The sequence below is a fragment of the Cinclus cinclus genome, chromosome 13 (genome assembly GCF_963662255.1).
Source record: "Cinclus cinclus chromosome 13, bCinCin1.1, whole genome shotgun sequence".
Classification (NCBI taxonomy): domain Eukaryota; kingdom Metazoa; phylum Chordata; class Aves; order Passeriformes; family Cinclidae; genus Cinclus; species Cinclus cinclus.
The window spans coordinates 16,398,036-16,416,955 of record NC_085058.1 but is presented as its reverse complement, the minus strand read 5'-3'; the positions used below and the strand labels follow the sequence as shown (position 1 = coordinate 16,416,955).

Here is an 18,920-nt window from a genome sequence, read left to right as displayed (position 1 = left end):
GAAAAGAAAGGAAAATAGCTCAGGCATACATTCCTTTTTGCTCCACTATTATTCTGCTTTTAAAAAACCCCAACAAAACATGCTGTAGTTATTTAGAGAAAAGCAGTTAACCAAAGTTGGATTTAATTCACAACTTGTTCTCTGCTGGACTACAAAACTCTGACCTTACTGGTGTCCATCAAAACCAAATCTTAAGGCCAAAATACTCGTCCATGAAGAACTTCTGAAACCAAAAGGATTTTATTGGGTATCAACAGCAGACCACTGTCCTCCATTGTCTGCAGGGAACACTTTGCTAACGCTCCAGTCTAGCAGCAGAACCAAGCTCTTGTGGGAGGTGGCAGCCATGGAGTGACAGACAGTCTCTTGGTAGCTAAAATGAATTCCAGACAGAGCTTTGCAAACAGTCACCACAGCAACCTTGAACTGGCTCCTGCCTTCGATGGGAGCCTAGGGCTGCTGAGAGGAGCCCAGCAATCGGCTTTGCTGAGTCACTTCCCTGCCCTGTGCTGCAAACTCTGCTCCGAGAGCTCCTCAGCACTTCCAGGAGGATGGGCACGCGGAGGGGACGGCTGCCAAACTCTGAGCAACTGCCTCGTGCAGTCCTGAAACTGTGCATCACGGGATCTTTTTGTTTATTAACACCATGCTGCAAATGTGCCTGCCTGTGGAAATTTAGCGAATCTGAGTGTACTTGAAATAATTACCAAATAGAGGAAATGCAACACATACAGGTCAATTTATGCTCTCAGTTAAAAAGGTGTGAAATCTGGAATAATTCCACCAGAGCCAATAGAATCACTTCAGACTGGTATGAAGGAGAGCAGCATCGGTCCTAAAAGGACACATTTGGAAAGCAATAGCACATGATCCTACAGCTCAGGCTGGGAACATTCCCTGAAGGGCAGAAGATGACCACTCCACGCCTTGTTCAGCCATGCCTGCACTTTCTCTGCCTGCATAAGATGAATTTCATCCACGCACAGGGATCCAGCAAAAGTCTCCTAAGCCAAGCCCAAGAAAATTCCTTTGTGAAAAACCCTAGGTTGTAATTCAGTTTATTTTTCCATGCACAGGCATGAAATGCAGGGGACTTAAGAAGCATTTTCTGTACTCGCTCACGTTTTCATAGACTTGTAAAGTAACCCAAAGTCCACTGGCATTGCCACAATTTTTCAAGCAATATTAGCAGTTACAATAGAATAAAACACAATTCAGGTGAGGAACACATGCTTAAGAAGCAACAAGAATCAATCCTGAATGGAGATAAAAAGTCATCAATCATCTTTGATTTAAAAAACAGAAAGGGAAAGAAAATAAATTTTGACAAAATAAGTGCATTCTCCTAGAAACACATGAGACTTAAGAATAATCACATAGTTATTAGACCTAAAACTACTGGCTCGTCATCTATAATCTAGGTAATGATCTTTAGCAATTTGGGGTACAAGATGAAGAGACATCTATTCATGTACTTGGTCAATTCAATACAGAATTTAACAATATTTTAAATAGTTGGAATTTTTAAGGGAGGAGAACTCCCTGAGGCTCATGTGCTCAGCTCTGTGACCTGCCTAGGTCCACTTAATATTCCTCCAGAGATTTAGAAAGTTACAGTGTTGGCTTTCACCTGTATCTAGGTAGGTAATTCTCTTTAAGAGGGAGAATTCTGGAGTGCCATAGGGCTGCTAAGGTTTCTTTGTGAGGATATCTCTGCAAGAACCTCTTTTCACCTCCTCTCCCCATCACCTCTAAACCTGTGAATGGTGGCTCATGGCACTGATGTTAGAATTTATGGGATGGGTGCCTATTTATGGGATGCCTATGGATAAGATCAGCCCTAGATAATGCTGCTGTGCAAATAAGATTTAACAAGAGGCCATTTAATTTCCAGTTTCTTCTACAAAGAAGGTTCCTAAGAAAAGAGCAAAGCGAAATCACAGGAAGCCCTGAACTGAGTCCTTTTGCCCATAATTTTGTGGAGGATGTGGATGCTCCTTGTAAGTCTGAACATACCCTGTGTATCACGGGGCATTTTCAAGTCCTTACCATAATTTCTCTTCAGCAATCTTAATGGGGGATGTTGAAATATTATATTGCAATTGTTGTATTGAAGAGAAAGAGAAAAAAACCTAATCAAATTATTTATACTTCCAGGGAAGAAAACAATGAGATGATATTGTCTTGAATGACCTTTCCTAAGTATGGGGATATAGCATCTTACACAATAGACTCTTGGTTCATGTTTCAATTACTGACCTTTACTGCGGAGAAAATTAATGCAATTTTCATCGTAATCCACCCGTACAAATAAGATCCATACGGAAGGTTTCCACATGCTGAATCTAACTCAAATGGAAAATGTCAGCTGTTTGCTACTGGATGAATTTGACTTTAATTTGTTTGGCTGGAGTCTTTTTGAATTGTGTTCATAAAACTTTGTATATCTTTGGTACCTATTTTTGACAGAGAATTTCCTACATTAAAGGCATTGAATTTTTACTCTTTAGTGATATTTTTCCACTTGTGTTTTTTTTTTTTTCCCAATACATGAGATACTAAATATTTCTTGTAAGTTGTCAAATAACTTGGCTTAAAGCCACAGTATCATTTGATTCTTCCCTGTTACACTGCAGTAGCTAAGCAGGACTATACTGGCTCACCACAGGACAGAAACTCTCAAAAAAAACCCCAAACCTCCCCCCCCACCCCAAAAAAAATTGTTGTTGATTCAGTTTTATCTCTGATTTTCTTTTGAATCAGCTACCAGATCTGAAAAGAGTAGTAAATTAAGTTTTGTCTGTTGTGGAGATGTAAACTTTTATTTAGACAATGGAGTAGACTCCAAGGGTCCTTCCAGTCAGCTGCTATGACACAATCATTCACAGGGTAACTGTCTGCTCTTGAAACTCTACAGTCATTATCAGAAACAGGAAAAAAAAATAAAATTAATAGAACTGGTCAACAATCAGGCAACTTAAACTGAGTTGCATGCGGTCTATACCTTCTTACTGGAAGACCAAAGATGCTCCAGTGATGTAATTTTGAAACAACCCTTACTCAGCCTGACAGACCCCAGAGCTGACAGGACACAGCCTGAACTCCGTGTCCAAGATGGCACAAATCCGAGAAGGCATTTATCCACGGAAGAGCTCGTGCCAAAGGGACAGAGCACTGCTATCTTTTACAGCCCTTCGTGCTGGTATGTGGGGAGGGCAGAGGGGGAAAGGATGGGGGAGTCAGCAATTAAGCCCTGTCATTTAAGACAGATAATCTAGGTGGAGGGAGTTAATCTGCTCTTGGGTTTTTGAACTAAGTGTCTGTGTATTTATAATTTGTAAACAGTTCATCTCTTCGAGGGTGTGTTACAATTCCCAGAAGCACGGTCTGTTATGTCTAACAGGCAGCAGAACCCAGAAGGGCTCTGTGTGTGACTATTTTGATACAGCAGGATGACAGGAAACAGAAACAGTGACCTCGTACACCACAACCCAACTAGCGGATTTCAACTTTTGGAGCTCTTGTATTAGGGAGGAAAAAAAATACACAGACTTCTTTTTAAAGTAGACTTGTCTGTTTAAATGTTGACATTGCCATGAGATAGTGTCATAAAATTACATTTTTCTTACACTCCCCAGAGAGCACTGGCCACCCTCAGACTTGGAAAAGTGACTTAGAATAACCTAATGTACTTGAAGATGCAAGTCATGGGAGTGCAAGAGTGGCCCCTCACTGCACAGTAAAGACATTAAGGCAATTCTGCACAGCACTGGACATGGGACAAATGTAGGGGCTGGCAATTGTCTCTCCTGGCAAGTCTGTGTCAGAATTCCATAGAACCATAACAATTACAATGAATTATGAGTTATTACTGTAATGTTGGGATGTAAAGTGTTATCTTCATGAGAAAGCTTGCTGGGGGTGTCTACTGTGAGAGGCTTTAGCCAGTGCTACCAGCTCTCTGTGTCAGAGAGTCGTGGAGTGTGTGTGAAATGGAGAGAGAGGCAGCTCCCATTACAAAATGGTAGGGCCAAACCATCAACAGCTCGACACTGACTCATGAGTTTTACCAAACCTGCACACTTACTTAAAATAAACCAAGAAAGGGAATGACAGTGAAGCTATTTGGGGGGAGGCTAAAATCACTAAATCCATATTGAAGTAACCCAGTTGTATCTGTAGAGAGAACCAAAGTCGCTGGAGTTAAATGTAGGGTAAATATAACCTAGAATATTTTAGCATTGCAGCAATGAATCTATTGCACACCACAGGAAACAGAGGATTTGATACCTATTTAATACACTCTTACTTCTCTTTTCCCACCTCAGCACTTACAAAGGAAAACCAGGAATATTAAAATAGAAAAAAGTAAATGGGATTGTTCCAGTGAATAAGTTACACCTTTAGGCATCACACAAATAATATTTACAGGTGTCTAGAATCAGGAACCTACTGAAGAGAAATTATTGACTTTTACAGGTACACAGTATTCTTTTGAAAAAAAATGCAACTTTCATTTAGCAACTTCTGATGATTTTCAGATATTGGTCCGTTCAGTTGATGAATTTTATGATGCAAAGAGTAAATTATAAATGAGAACACTTAAACAACTATTGTGTGTTGCAAGAAACCTGTAATTCAGCTGGATTGCCTAAACTTCACTTTATAACTTTGATGGATTTCTGGTTGCTCATTAAAATATAACCACAGCGGAAGAGCAAGTTAAATTTAAATAACTGTTCCCATCAATTAGTCTGCTGAGCTTCAATCCTAGGGTCTGTGACTGAGAAGAGTTAAGATGCATTTGCTAGCTGAGTTATTGATTTACTTCTTAATTATCAACAATTGCACTGTAGCATTTTTAAAACACAGAATATTCAGGAAGAGTCTTATTAACTTAGTATGCAATTTGAAAGTTTCACATCCCCTCATGAACATTTTCTTCCTAACAGCTAATGTTCCTTTGCATGCTGTTGCTCGTTAAATAATTCCTCACCTTTTAGCTTTAAAGTATTTATAGATTATCAGATCCTCCTTCACTTACTTATGTTTTTTCAAGCTGTATACATTAAGTTCTCTTAATCTTTCTTCATATGTCATGCCCTCTAATCCTTTTATCATTTGTCACTGTGGTTTGATAAACTTGGAAAAAAATCCAATGCATTTTTCACAGTGAGAAGAATGAGTAAGTATGTTCCAATAAAATAAAAAACAGGCCTTGCCAATTCCAATTCTTTCCACATTTCAGCCGCTGAACTAAAAGTGTTTTTTTTTGTTTTTTTTTCCCAGGCTCTGAAAGAAATGTTGAGAAAATTCTAACCAGCCCTCCACAAATCACACCAATTCTGGCCTACTGAAGTGGAAATGCCAAATCATTTGGGAATGGCCATTAGTAAAGAATGTCACCCAGCGCTCAGAACAGCAGCAAGGGGGGATTGTACATCCTTGTGTCCATCTTTGCACCTCCTCCATCCACACACACCCCTGTAGGTGCACATTCATGAGTGTGTGCCCACTGCAAGGTCAGGCACAGCCTGGGGCTGCTCAGAGTCAGCTGGTGCTCAGGTCTCACACAGGTACTGCCACTTTGGAATGCTACACAAACCAAGCCCTTTCCTACTTTCAAACTTGCCAAGCAGCAAACTGCTGACAAGTGTTTTCCCAGTCAGTACAGATAGTAACTGAAGATTTATGGGGAGATCATTTGTTTGTGTTCTCCCACCTTCCCTCTGATTCTAGCCAACACAGTCGTGAGATATGCTCACCTTATCATCTTCATCCTCGTCTTCATCCAAGCCCATAAGCTCCTGCAGAAGCAGATGTCCATATTACAAAACACAACACTTATTTTTTAGTGAAAGGCAATGTTCAAAAAACTTATGATACTCCCACAATGTTTCACTATACAATTTTCTCCCACTTCTATTGAAAGTCATAAAAAACCCCCACCATTTTCTCCTTTCCAAAACAGTGTTTTATATTCAAGGACCTCTCTTTTTTGTGGTATTCTGAACAGAGCAATGCAATGTCCTATACAAATTTCAAGTCTAAATAAAGCATTAGTGGCTGTGTCCAGTAATCTGAAGGCAACAGGCTTTCAAACACATTGCCAACTTTTACTATCTGTAAACAGCTTTGTTCTCAGTCTTGCAAATGAACCAACTGGTATGTCAAGGCTGAGGACTCTATACTCAACTTGTTCCATCCCCACTGCCACAATGACTGCTCCCTCCCTTTAGGGCCATTACTGAAACATTAGACTTTAGAAAACACATTAGTATGAAGATAATCAATCTCACATAGAATCACAGGCAGATTTCTATGCAGCATTATTTCCTCCTTTTAACTTCTGTGCTGACAGGTAGGACAGAAAACAAAAGACTTGGCAAAGGCTTGGAATTAGGAGCACTTGGCTTTCAATTCAGGTATTTAATAAACTGAGCCTTTAACAGGGTCCTCCAGTTTTTTTTCTTGGTTATTTAATAGCTACATTTGAATCTGTGTACTATGAGTTTAAATACAGCAAACATGCAAAGAATGTGAAGAATCACAATAAAAAGATGTTTTGGATTTAGGGTTTCTTAGGGGGTTGGGTGTTTCTCTGTCAGGATTTTTTAATTTCTTTTTTTTCCCCTAAAAAGCAGTTGCATCTAGGATGTAAAAGGCACTGGGAGTTCAGATACACAGATTTATTCTTTGGCTCTCTGGAATGCCCTAAGCAGCTGAATTAACACTGATCATGGTTTAAATTTCTATAGAAGCTCCCCATCTGTAAATCATAAAATATTTTACCAATATTCCCGAATTTAGCCTCCTGGCAAGTGGATCAGGAGTACAAGGTTAATACTGTTATTCACATTTTATAGCACAGAAATCAGAGAGAATTTGAGGTTCACTTTTACAAAGACTCTTGCTTGCATTCCTCTGTATATACAAAATGAGAGTGCTGGCACACAAAAACCAAAGGCAGTTAATAGCCAGCCAAGGCCTGAAGAAGCAGAAAATAAATAAATGACTGTGTAAAAAGCACTGGTATTTTGAAGAAACCCTTTTCTCATCTGCAGGACAGATGTGACTCAGGCTAGCACCTGATTGTCTATTTTTGACCTACAGATGGTTAGAATCATAGACACACATAAAAAAGGAATCAGGTAATATTAAAGGCACTTTGACTACTTGTTCCATATGATCCCAATCCTGCAAAGCACTTTGGCAGACGTGTGATTGTGCTTATGCAAAATGCACCCCTGAATTTCATGGCATGGCATTGCTTACAGAATGTGAGACAGGAACAGAGCCAAGTTCCTGATGGACCTTTCTTCAGTATTACCACAATTAGGTATATTTTTAGAAATAGCCTTTTTGCACTGTCCACCTAAATGATGCTCTGCTTAATTTTTCTGTCTTATGTGAGACTCTCCTCACCTGAACATGCAACAAACTCACCACAGGATGAGGGAAGGGGCTGGAAGGCACTCTCTGTGTATCTTTTTTTCCTCTGGGTAAGTTATTATTGCTATTTTTTTTACTGTCTTTTGTATTAAAAACAAAAACATCTGTTTGCCTGGGATTCTCCCACATGGGAAGTTCTGCTTTTCTTGATGAAATCAAGTAGTCACTGAAGACAGTATCTTTCTGCATTATTTTGGACTTGGCTGAAACTGGAGAAAGGCATTTCTTTTACCATGTTTTCAAATTAAGCCTCCTCTGATCTGGATAATGCAACTTCTCCTGTTTTCTAAGAATCTTTCTACTTTGGAGTGGATGAAAACTAAACCAGGAGAAAAATTTCATGCTAAAACTAATAAACCAGCTATTGACTTTTTAATTCTAGGATACTATGCCTTTGTCTAAAATCCACTTGACTCATTCAGGTAAAGGTATTCTTCATGGTTACCAACATCAATATCTTTTAACCAAAAGTTAGAAGAAAGTGCTCCTTTGACTTCTATTTCATTACTGTATTTGTTTCACTTTTAAAAACAGAATATTATGGACATTCATGAATATACTCTCCTTTCTAGCTGTAATTACCACTGTTGAAAACAGTGCTCAACATCAAACAATCCTTTCATACCCCAACAGTAGCACTTTGTCACACTTGGTGATTATTTCTGTACTTAAAACTTCCTTTCTCCCAAGTTAAAACCCAAAGGCTAAATTTCTGGGGGGAAAAAACTGTCTTTAAGAGCTGGGGGTGGGAAGGAGGAATAAAAGCTTCTTAAGACCTCAGATCACAGGACAAGGTTTAAAAGAACTACATTCTCTTTTGGATGCTATTGACTTTCCTCCTCTGTGAAACATGAATCATTAGTGCATTGCAAGGTGTAATGGTAGAAGGGGAATGGCTTTTAGGAACTTTCTGGTTTGCAAACCTTTCTTAATTCAACTTAAAAACATTTGCAGTTATTTAATAAGTTAAATCCTCCTCCTACACACTCTTGTCTTCTTCTCCTACTATTCAAATGGCTTACTGCTTTAACTGAATAATGAAAACTGAGAGAATTGAGGTTTCTCATCAGTAACGTGGAAACAGAAGTGCTGTTTAGCTACACAACCAGCTTAATGCCATTAAAACATGCAATGCTTCGCTCAGGGGCAAACCTGGGCTGCCAGAAATGTTACTGCCACTCTACTTGCCTGGGCATCCTGGGCATTATTGACCTTCCCTGTTGTGACGAGGGAGAAATTGTATGCAAAGAGCACCAGCAAAGCCAGGGGCACCATGTACAGCTCCACGGTCCAGACGGTGACCACAAATACCTGGGAGAATACATACAAGTGTTGAAAGAGAAGGACACATAAGACAGGCTGTCAGTCACTACCACTGTACATTCACCCTTGAATCCCTGCTAACCTCATTCGGGTTATTATTATTTTGGCAAAGAAATCTGCTCCCTCTATTCTGTGTGAATTCATTAAGCTGCTGCTCGTTGTACCTGGGGAAGGGGAAGGCCTGAAGTCAGTCCAAAGGCTTTCTCCACTCCTTCCTGGGACCCCTCCAGCCTGAAAGCCTTTTGTCCTTACTGCTGGTGTACAACAGATGCACTTAGAGAGACAAACCTGTTCCACTTCATCAAACCAGGGGGTCTTTCCCAGGCTGGGGAAGAGCATTTTCCTCTTGTGCAACTGGAGCCATGGAGCTCCCTTGTCACTCCACAGGGGATGATCAGCAAATGCATCTTCACCATTAATCCACCTGTACTCTTGGCACAGCAGCACACAGAAAGGACTGACACCTTGCAGGAGGCAAGGTCTTGGGTTGCACAATGATGCATTATTTTGGAAAGGGTTCCAGTTGGCCTAGTCTCCATTCTCATACTCATGCCATTTTTCAGCCCAGCATATTCTGATTTCACTGGTTCTTTGGAGTGTCGTTTCCTAAAAACTTGTCTGTGTGTTTTGACTGGTATCTGACAAAACCCATTAAAAGCAAAACCAGAAGCCAAACTGGAGCCACGAAATACACAAAGAACACGATGGGGATCTAAAAAGCACGTAGGATTTTTCAAAAAAATTCTATCAAGCCAAACTGCAATCCTATATTACAAGTACCAACAACACCTGAACAGACTGCAAACTTGGAGGGGTTGGCAATGCAAAGTTAATAAACCAAATCCAGAACTGCCATAAAATGTATGTTGTGATCCCATTTCCTTTTCTACTCATACATAGTGTTTCCAGAACAACTGTCTAATGCTGGTAGCAACTTGAAGCTATTTTAAGCAATCTCCTTCAAAGACAAGGTACAAACATATTTTTCTGATTTTTCTTTCCCCAGAAGAAGCTGGTTTGATCAGAAACTACAATCACATTTTTAGAATAATACAGGTAAATGGAAATGAGCCAGATCCAGTAAAAGTATCTCAAACAACAACAAAGGGAAAACTCCATGGGTGATGAGGAAGCTAAATCTCCACCTCCCCTCATCCTTGGCCTGCCAAATACAATAAATACATAAAGACAATGTTGGCAGTTGTAGAATGGGATATTTATGGCAATGTATTTTGTATTATGGACCTGAAAGTGTAACCACACTGTACCAAAGAAACACTTTCCATTGCATTCAGCAGTGTGAGAATTTACACCCCCCACAAAACAACAGCTGTTGTAACTTTTTAAACAAAAATCATTGTCTGACATCAGACAAATGGCCAGTTAATACCTACCATGGGCCAAACCCAAACCAAGAAACAATGCCTGTATCCATAACCTTGCCCAAACAGCACTTGCATTTTCTGGAGTGCACCTGATTTCATGTTAGCTATTGCTACGAAAGGAATTACACTGTCATCTTGTTCCTGGCATTTGTTGGCCAGTAAAGCAATCTTTGAGATATATTAATTTATAAAATGGGCTGACATCCAGGAAATATATCCCCATGCTATTGATTTGCAGCACAAGAATGTGGAAGACAATTTGGGTTTCGTTTGGTTTGTTTTGTTGTTGTTTTTTTATTTCCCATTTTGATCCTGTTTTTCAACATACTAAAAAATTAGAAGTGATAATGATTCACACAGCCACATTTAGTATGTAAGCAAGGCAACAGAAACACATGAATCCAGGCCAAGAGTTGGTACTTGATTTCTCTTATAGGAGTCTTGCATAACTTTAGCTAATAAAACCTTCAAAAATTTTGATATTCCCAGCTAAAACATCTCCCATAAATGAAAAGTTCTAACCTGAATGAGTTCCTCTGAAGCTATTCCAACTTCTTTGGATGAATATATCCTTGTCTTTTAAGACAAAGTGAAGGTGCTAACAGCTTCTGTCCTACCCTAAATGTTACTTCAAGGAACGAGGACGTGTTATTTCACATATCTCCACGGGTATCTTTCTCATGCACACATAGATTAAAAAAGACATACATATAAACATATATCCAATCCTCATGTAAATTCCTTTCATAGAAATTCCTACTTCCAGATATTAATTCAAAACATTCGTTTCAGCCCATAGGAGGGGGTTGCATTTGCACCACCTCCCTGGGGTACGAGCAAACTCAGCTCTCTCTTGATGCAGCAAAAAGACCCCACCAGCAGCCAGCCAGGCAAAGTCCTACACGGAGTCAATGAAGCTCTTGAAGAACCTCTCTTCATTCACTCAATTGCAGGACTTGACCCAGTTTTAGTGCATCTGTCACCACCCTATGTGAACACCACCCTGTTCAGCTGCAAGTGCAACACAACCTTGCAATCACAGGTCATTCAGGCAAGCTACGAAATCAAGACCTTGGTGATTTTAGATCTTACAGTACATTTTGTGTATTATTAAGTTTCAGACCTCAAGCAAAACTTCAAACTTAATTACAAGATCTCACTGTAGGCTCAATGGGTAGCTGAGGCATGCTGTCTCTTCCTTTCTAGTGCTGACTGGTTAATCAGCTGCTGAGTTATAACTCAGACAGTGAAGCTTTGATAGAGCTCCCACGTCTCCTTAACAAGAGCTGCTTTGGTGTTATTGCCACAGTACAGGGAACTTTCATTACTGTGACACGACACAGACACAAGACAAATTGATTTAGCTATTCAGAAATTATTTAGCCTCGGAGGTATGGGAAATGATTGCTGTGAACATACAGTACATAATAAAAGTTCAGAGTGTGTTTATAGAGCAAATAGAAATATTTCTGTTGTTCTAACAGCCTTTTGAGTAGTTCTGCATCATCAGTTTTCAAAGCAGATCTCAAGCAGGCCCATGTCCTATTATATCAACTTCCAGGCAACTCCCTGACACTGACCACAGCACCAGCAGCCTGTGACACAGATACCCACTCCCCAAATGACAAGGTCCTCAATCATGGATATTTTTACTCTCTTCTCAGTAATACCTTATCCATGGGAGAAGGTCTTGAATTATGCTCCCTAAATTATTTTCTGATCAATATTTTTTTGCCAGAACTCAAGAATGCTTCAGCTGCTGATGTAAATAATAGCTAATGCAAGGAATAGTTATCTTCTTGATTTCTTGTCATCCCCAGTCTGCCTTTTGCCTAATACATAAACTAGCAAGGGAATCCATTAACAGGTTCAGATCACTTTCCCAGTACCACAGAAGTCAGGGACACAAACCACAGCCCTGCTTCAAATGGTCCAGTTTCAACAAACCATTCATTTTTTTAATGTTTCTTGTTGTTAGACCAAGTTCTGTCAGGCATAACCCATCCATTACATAATTGCATAATTGATACTTTTTCTGCTGGGCTTCACACTTTCCGTGGGAGAAGTTAAAAGCACAGTATCCAATTTCTAAACTAAGAGTTAAAGTAGTAGAAGCAAGTTTTCTACAGTACTCCTTTTAATGCAATTTGGTAGTATAAAAGCCTATTATAGAAGTGAGCACTTTAATTCACAGTATTTTAAAACAATGATCGAAATAGAAACAGCAATGGGAGAGACCTATCTAGAGGGAAAGAGGAAAAAAAAAAAAGAAAAAAGAGCTCTTGAAACTAATATTTAGACTACAGCTCTACCTAAAAGACAACAACAATATCACAGCCTTGGAGAAAGGACCACTTGATTTCAGCTGATTAATGTGTTGCTATTTCAAAGAGCCTAATAACTACAAGTTAAAGCTCTGGAGGTTTGGAAGCCGTTTCATCTGAAAATCATTGAAGAGGGGTCCAACTGTTCCTGTCAAGAAGCATGGAGTTTGAACAACCAAGAGAGTGGCCCTTTTGACAGCAGTACAAAAGATGAGAGAAGGCAGTCTCAACTGAAAGTAAAAACAAACCCTTAGAAACACGTTTCAAATCTGGTTTTTCTGCCGCTCTGGTTCCAATTTAGCATCTGACTATTAAGAACAGATTTTAGACGGGTGTCTACTAAAACATGCCCATAAAACATTTGTCACCAGCAAACCCACAGTCATGGGATAGAACAGTTTTAAAAGGCTTAGAAACCTAGCGTAAGATAGGATTTTCTGCATTATTTTTCTACACAGTAATTACAATTTTTCTAAGTGCAAAATTAACAGGCCTTTTTTGACCTGGCAAGCCTTTGTGCTGCAGTGAGGGATGCTGTGCTTTGTGAGAGAATAACTCTTGGACAACACCAGCAATGGGAGGAGAATGATACATTCTATCAGATGGAAGAAATAAAAGTGAAAGGAGATTAAACGCACGCAAAGAACCTATAGTAAAAGTTATTTTCTCAGCCAGTGTAGGCTCCAATGCTAATGAAATGCCTCATCAGCAGAGTTGTGAAAAATATTGTTTGAAACTCCAAGTTTCAAAACCCACAATTTAACTGAACTCTAAACTTCCAACAGCTTCACCAGAAGTTTTCTTGCGATTTATAAACACGTTCCGTGTAACTTGTGAAGGCAGGAGAAAAACTTGGGCTGATACTGCTGTGAACGTCCAAGTTGGGTTTTGAACTAAAACAAATCAAATCAAATCAGTGAATTTGAGACAGACAGATGTGCTTCCCCTCATTTACAGGGGAGAGGAATTCTGTATCTTTAACCTATTTCTGTGCTACACAATTTCAAGTTGCCATGTGTGCACAAATGAACTCTATAAAAAAGAAGACATTTTTGAGAATAAATATTCAGGGACAAATTTTCTATTTTGAGGGGGTTTCTAAGTTTTCAGTCCCTCTGCTCCAGACAAAATACAGGATATTAGCCAATAACATAAGATACTGGCTCCCCAAAAGGGCACTCAAATCCCTTGGAGGCAATAAGCCTGTCGACAACAAATTATTTCTGACAGATACTTATTCCTGCCCTTAGACAGGGAGAGTACAAGAGTAGAGAGAATGAACACACTCACAGAGAGCAGTACATTTGTGCATATGCACATATATAGCTGTGCATATGGAGCCATCTCTTCCAGATAGATATAGGCAATATGGATGCAGGAACACAGCAGTGCTGAGCCTCCACTGACAAAAATCAGGGTGCCTGGTGAGGGCCCAGCCTTATGGGAGTGCAAAAATGAGGCTTGTGCTCTTGGGCTGGCTTTGAACGGAATAGTGAGAGCATTTTTAAAAAGAAACCATTAAAAAGAATGATAATTATCTTAATACAGCCCCATCTCACAGCACGGCAAAAAAAAATGTTGAGGAAACCATGCAGCATGTACTTCCCACTAAAGATCCTCTTCCAAAGATGCATTCCAGAGTCGTTGTGACTGACACTCTCCTTCCCACATCCACCTGGTGCTCCCTCACCTCACTGCGTGCTCTTACTGCACTTCACAGCCGCAAAACTGGAGCTCAAGGAGGGTCAGTTCTGAGCAGTCACTCCCTCATTGCAATGCAGTAATGGAGAATGTGGCAGGAAGAGAAATTATACTTAAATAAACCAGCACTGGCAGAAGAAACCTATTTACTTTAGATTCAATTTGTTTTTTGTGTCCCCAGCAGAAGAACGTGGAGCATCTCAACAGCGGCGCGGAATGTGCGCTGTATTGAACGGCAACGACCAAAATCAAGAATGACCTGAAGGAATACAGGGCTTTAAATATTTATGCCACATTGCAAATTATCTCTGCATTGCTCCACACACCAGTGTACAACTTACTAGTTTTTTAAGGGTGTACCACAAGACAAAAAGCTCTTTGAAACAAGTGTAAGCACAACCGGAATCCAAAACCAAAGACACAAAAAATCCACTTAAACATCCCAAAAGCCAAACCAAAGAATCAAGCTGTGCCCCAAAAAAACCTCAGTCTGCCTAACATGCGACTGCACGGAACCTAGAAGTAGAAATAAAGGATATGTTTGCACAATTTATTACCATGTCCATCAACCTAGTGGGTTTTTCCTCAGGTAATGCTTTGGATAACAAACAACAGGCCATGTTTGCCCAACCCAATTGTCTGCATAGGTGAAATGACACAAAGCCATGTCCTCCTGCCATATCCACATCCCAACTCTTCCCAACTGCATCTTGCTGAGTGAATGGCCCAGGATGAGCTCAAGGGGGAAAAAAGGGCCCCAACTTGTTGGGAGGTACCCAACTTGTGCTTGACAATTTATATCACGTGTAAGGATTCAACAATAAAAAGGAGTAAAAGAATTAAGCCTGTGGAGGATGGGTACTCTGGTCAGAATGGTTACAATTTTACCAAATATTCAAAAGCTAAAGAAAAAAAAAAAAAAAACAATGCTCCCTACTTCCAAAAAAAAAAAAAAAAGAGATGCATAACCAACAAAAATAGTCCCAAAAAACACACGAAAAAACTCATACTGTTTAAGTCAATATGTGTTAGGGCCTTTTTTGTCATTGCCTGATTTAGACTCTTCAGGGGGATCTCATTTTCTCTGCTGCTGGTAGGAAGTAGAGACTCATTTGTGTTTTAAATGAAAGCTGTGATTCATGTGCAATCACAGGACTCTTAAGAAATAGTGCTTTAAGAAGAAGCATGTTCTGCAAAAGTAGCAGAGAAATCAGAGGAGCTGACAATATTGCAATCTGTTCTCCACCATCCTCTTGGGACACTGCCGTCGGAAACTCCATCAGGGAAGGTTGGGATGCTACACTCAAGACTGCAAACACTTACAAAATGTCCCCACTCTGAGCCTGAATTACTGTTGTCATTAACACATTCAATGGATGTATCCCCCACTCATAACAATGCCTGGAATCAGAAAGAGAAAACAACAAAACAAAAACTAAGCTAATTAAAAAGCGACAGTTTTCTTTTATTCTGATTATTTTTGTTACATTAACAAGGTTGCCCAGCCTAGAAAAGTGGGACCAAGATCCATGGATATATTTCTGTAATGAGGAGGTCAGGGAAGAGGCACCCAGTCTAAATTTATTTCACTGAACTTATCACTAGTAAAGTCTGTGTGTAAGCGAAGATTTTCTCGACTGCATTCCAGCTATCTGACAATTACCTGGCACAGTAGTCAGTGTGGATGATAATTTAAAACACAAAGGGGTGCATTTCTGGGGGTGGCACCTTGTCCTCTAAAACGTGCATTCAAACCCCAAAGCCAATGCCCACAAGTCTAGTGGGTGCCCCTGTCCAATTTTCTTGTGGCTCCTATTTTATCCCTAATCCCTAAGAGAGGTTAAAACAAAATCAGCTCCAATGTGAGTTTTGGGTTCTATATTTATGTATGTACAACAGTTTTAGAGTAAAAGATTTCAAATCCTTTTAGGCAGCAGACACTGAAGAAATAGCTGTTTGCCAACATGCTGACTGGTCTAATTTTTCCCTCATGCTTTTATCTAACGTATTTTACATTTCCTGTGCCAACGAAAATACAGTTAAGACCCTCAAGCAATAAAGCTTAAAATCAGAAGAAAAAAAAAAATAAAAGGAAAAAAAATATTACAACTGTTTTCTATGTTTTGGGGTAATCCTCTGGGGATGGGCCAGGGGAATAAATCTGCATGCTATTTCTAGAGGGGTTACTATTGCAGACCAAGCTGACTGGAGAAGATCCCAAAACAAAGAGGAGGTGACATGCAAGAAAAGAAATCTGTTGCTTTATACTGTAGATAAATTAAATGGTCATTTTAAATTCTAATGTTTCGGTTTTTTATCAGCAGGGTTATACCTGTGGAATTATTCTCATACACAAAGTTATAATCTATTTGCACAGAAGAAAGGCATTATGCAAGTTAAAAGCCTGATCTTATAGAAAATAATTCTTCCAAAAAGCATCAGAAAAAATATTTGTGCTATTTAAAAGAAGGCAAAAATGCAGGCAAATTTCATTTACTCTGGATAAGGTGAACACCTTAAAAGGGTCATGAAAAAAATTATCATTAGCTGAGCTGATAAATGTCCACTTATTTGGAGATGTATTTGTTAACATTTTGAGAAACATTAGCAGAAAGGGAACAGATGGTGACGTAATTGTCCAGCAGTGGAAGGAGGGGTGGTGGAAATGCTCTTAAATCTGGGCTCTCAACTGGGTTTCAATTGGTAGAGAATGAGGATCTTAAATGATATGTTTAAATTGCTTTAATGACTCCTCCTTTTGCGTTCAAAATGTAAATTAGAGCTGAATGAGTAAAGGAAAAAGGACTCTCTAATAAAGCAGACATGTTAAATTAGACTGTGTTCAGTGAGAACCACACAAAAGGTTACTTCCCTGGCATCTCCAGCTCTGGCACAGAGGGGAAAGAAAAAATCAAAAAATAGGTTTGTAGAACCTGGCAGCAAACCCAGTCAAAAGAGAAATAGATCACTGTAACACCATTGGTGCAAAACCGCCTGGTACCCTCTTTTCCAAAACCTCCAGTCCTAAAAAAAAGATTTCCAGACTGAAACAGAGCAAAGGAACAACAACAACAAAATTTTTAAAAATCCCAAACCAACAAACCAGTAAACCAAGACCACAAACCCAGAAATCTAAAAACAACTCTAAAGCGCAGTGAGATTATATCCTTTCAGGAAGAGAATTGCAGTTTATTTATTCTCAGTCCTTAAGGTGTACCTGGGATTCCCCAACAGAGCCCCATGCCAGAGTCCAGAAATTCTCTTCATCTGCCTGGGATAGATTTCCCACAGTGAAGAGGAAAAACGTAGTTAACCAAACCCCAGCCCTTCCCACACCTGACACACACCCAGGACACCAGGAACAGTGTGATTACACAACACTTAAACAATTCCAGCAGGTTCATCATCTGCAGTGTGACAAAATTGCTGCATTACAGAACAAATGCATGAAGCTGACTGAGGCTCACTGTAATTATACCCTGGATATGTTACCATTGTAAGCTAACAGCAGTGACACACAAAAACACCCCCTGTATATTGACAGCACGACTATGTAATAGAGATTTTGTAATAGAGATTTTCCACTAGCAGACCTGTAGCATCTTGCTTTCCAAAACACAGAATAATCTTAAAAAAGAAAATTTAAAAATTGCAAGACTCCTGCAACTCCAGGCAGCTGTTCAGGTAAAACTAAAGCCAGAAGATTGTTTACTTTAATAAAGCTATTATATGTGCAACTCCAAATTAGGAATGGCAGGAGACCAGGGGATGCCTAAACCATCACCACCTGTTTGCCCTGAAAATCAATTAAAGTCACACTATCACAGCAATCCCTTCCTAGCTAATAAAAGTTATACAGATTCAACATGCAGCTTTAGGTGCTTTGTGGGAATGTGCCTGAAATCTAAATCCTGAGTCTCACATTACTCCAACACTAAACACAACTCTGAACCACTGTAAAACTTGCTTTTTTGGGGTTAGAGAAGGTGTTAAGAGAAAAGAGATCCTGAAATGCTGTTTTGATGCAATGGATTGAACTAATAATCAGTGAATTCTAACAATTCAGCCAAGAACATTATATAGAGCTTGAAGCAGGAGAAAACTGAAGTCCTTTATGACACATGCCTGTTCAACATATTCTGTGCTGCAGAACAGATCCAACTTTACAAGTTGAAAGCAAGGGCAGTAGAGACATCCCAAGTGTTTTAGTAATTAAACGAATATGCATAATGAACCATATGCCCAAAGGGCCTGTTCTTCATGTGGGCCAGATTTTTGTTTGAATTTTTAATTTTTATATACAGATGAAACATTTCATGTAATATAGCAACAGTGCAAAGGAACATGCTATGCAGGAAGGGAAGGAGGAACTACCCATCTGAGAACGATCAGAATACACTTGATGAATTCTGCTCCTCAATTTCCGATTCAGAGCCAAGAGGGCTTTAAAAAAAAAAAAAAAAAAAAAAAAATCCTTTTCTCCTTTGAACAGCTGTATTACTCATCTGCTCAGAGTGTAGATAAGAGGCATTGAATATATGTATATTTATATAGGTCATATTTATACATTTATGTGTGAAATGGATTTGATACACCAACACATTTAGATGCTACAAGACTAGCAAAAACACAGACACTATCAACTTGAAAAGCTTCTGATCCACCAGAAAAAATAACTACAGGATGGCTCTCTGGTTGGCAGAGCTGTCTCATTGTGAGAGCTGCAGTGAAACAG

General features: G+C 39.4%; 1 protein-coding gene across 1 annotated transcript in view; it reads right to left on the bottom strand.

Moving 5' to 3' along the window:
- The window catches only part of MCTP2 (multiple C2 and transmembrane domain containing 2), a 98,963-nt gene that overhangs the window by 12,809 nt on the left and 67,234 nt on the right, over positions 1 to 18,920 (bottom strand). Inside the window, exons 16-17 of the mRNA XM_062501150.1 lie at positions 8,641 to 8,763; positions 5,766 to 5,807 (exon numbers count right to left, since the gene is read on the bottom strand). Of these exons, the coding sequence (XP_062357134.1) occupies positions 5,766 to 5,807; positions 8,641 to 8,763 (165 nt within the window). The remainder of the gene's footprint in view (positions 1 to 5,765; positions 5,808 to 8,640; positions 8,764 to 18,920) is intronic.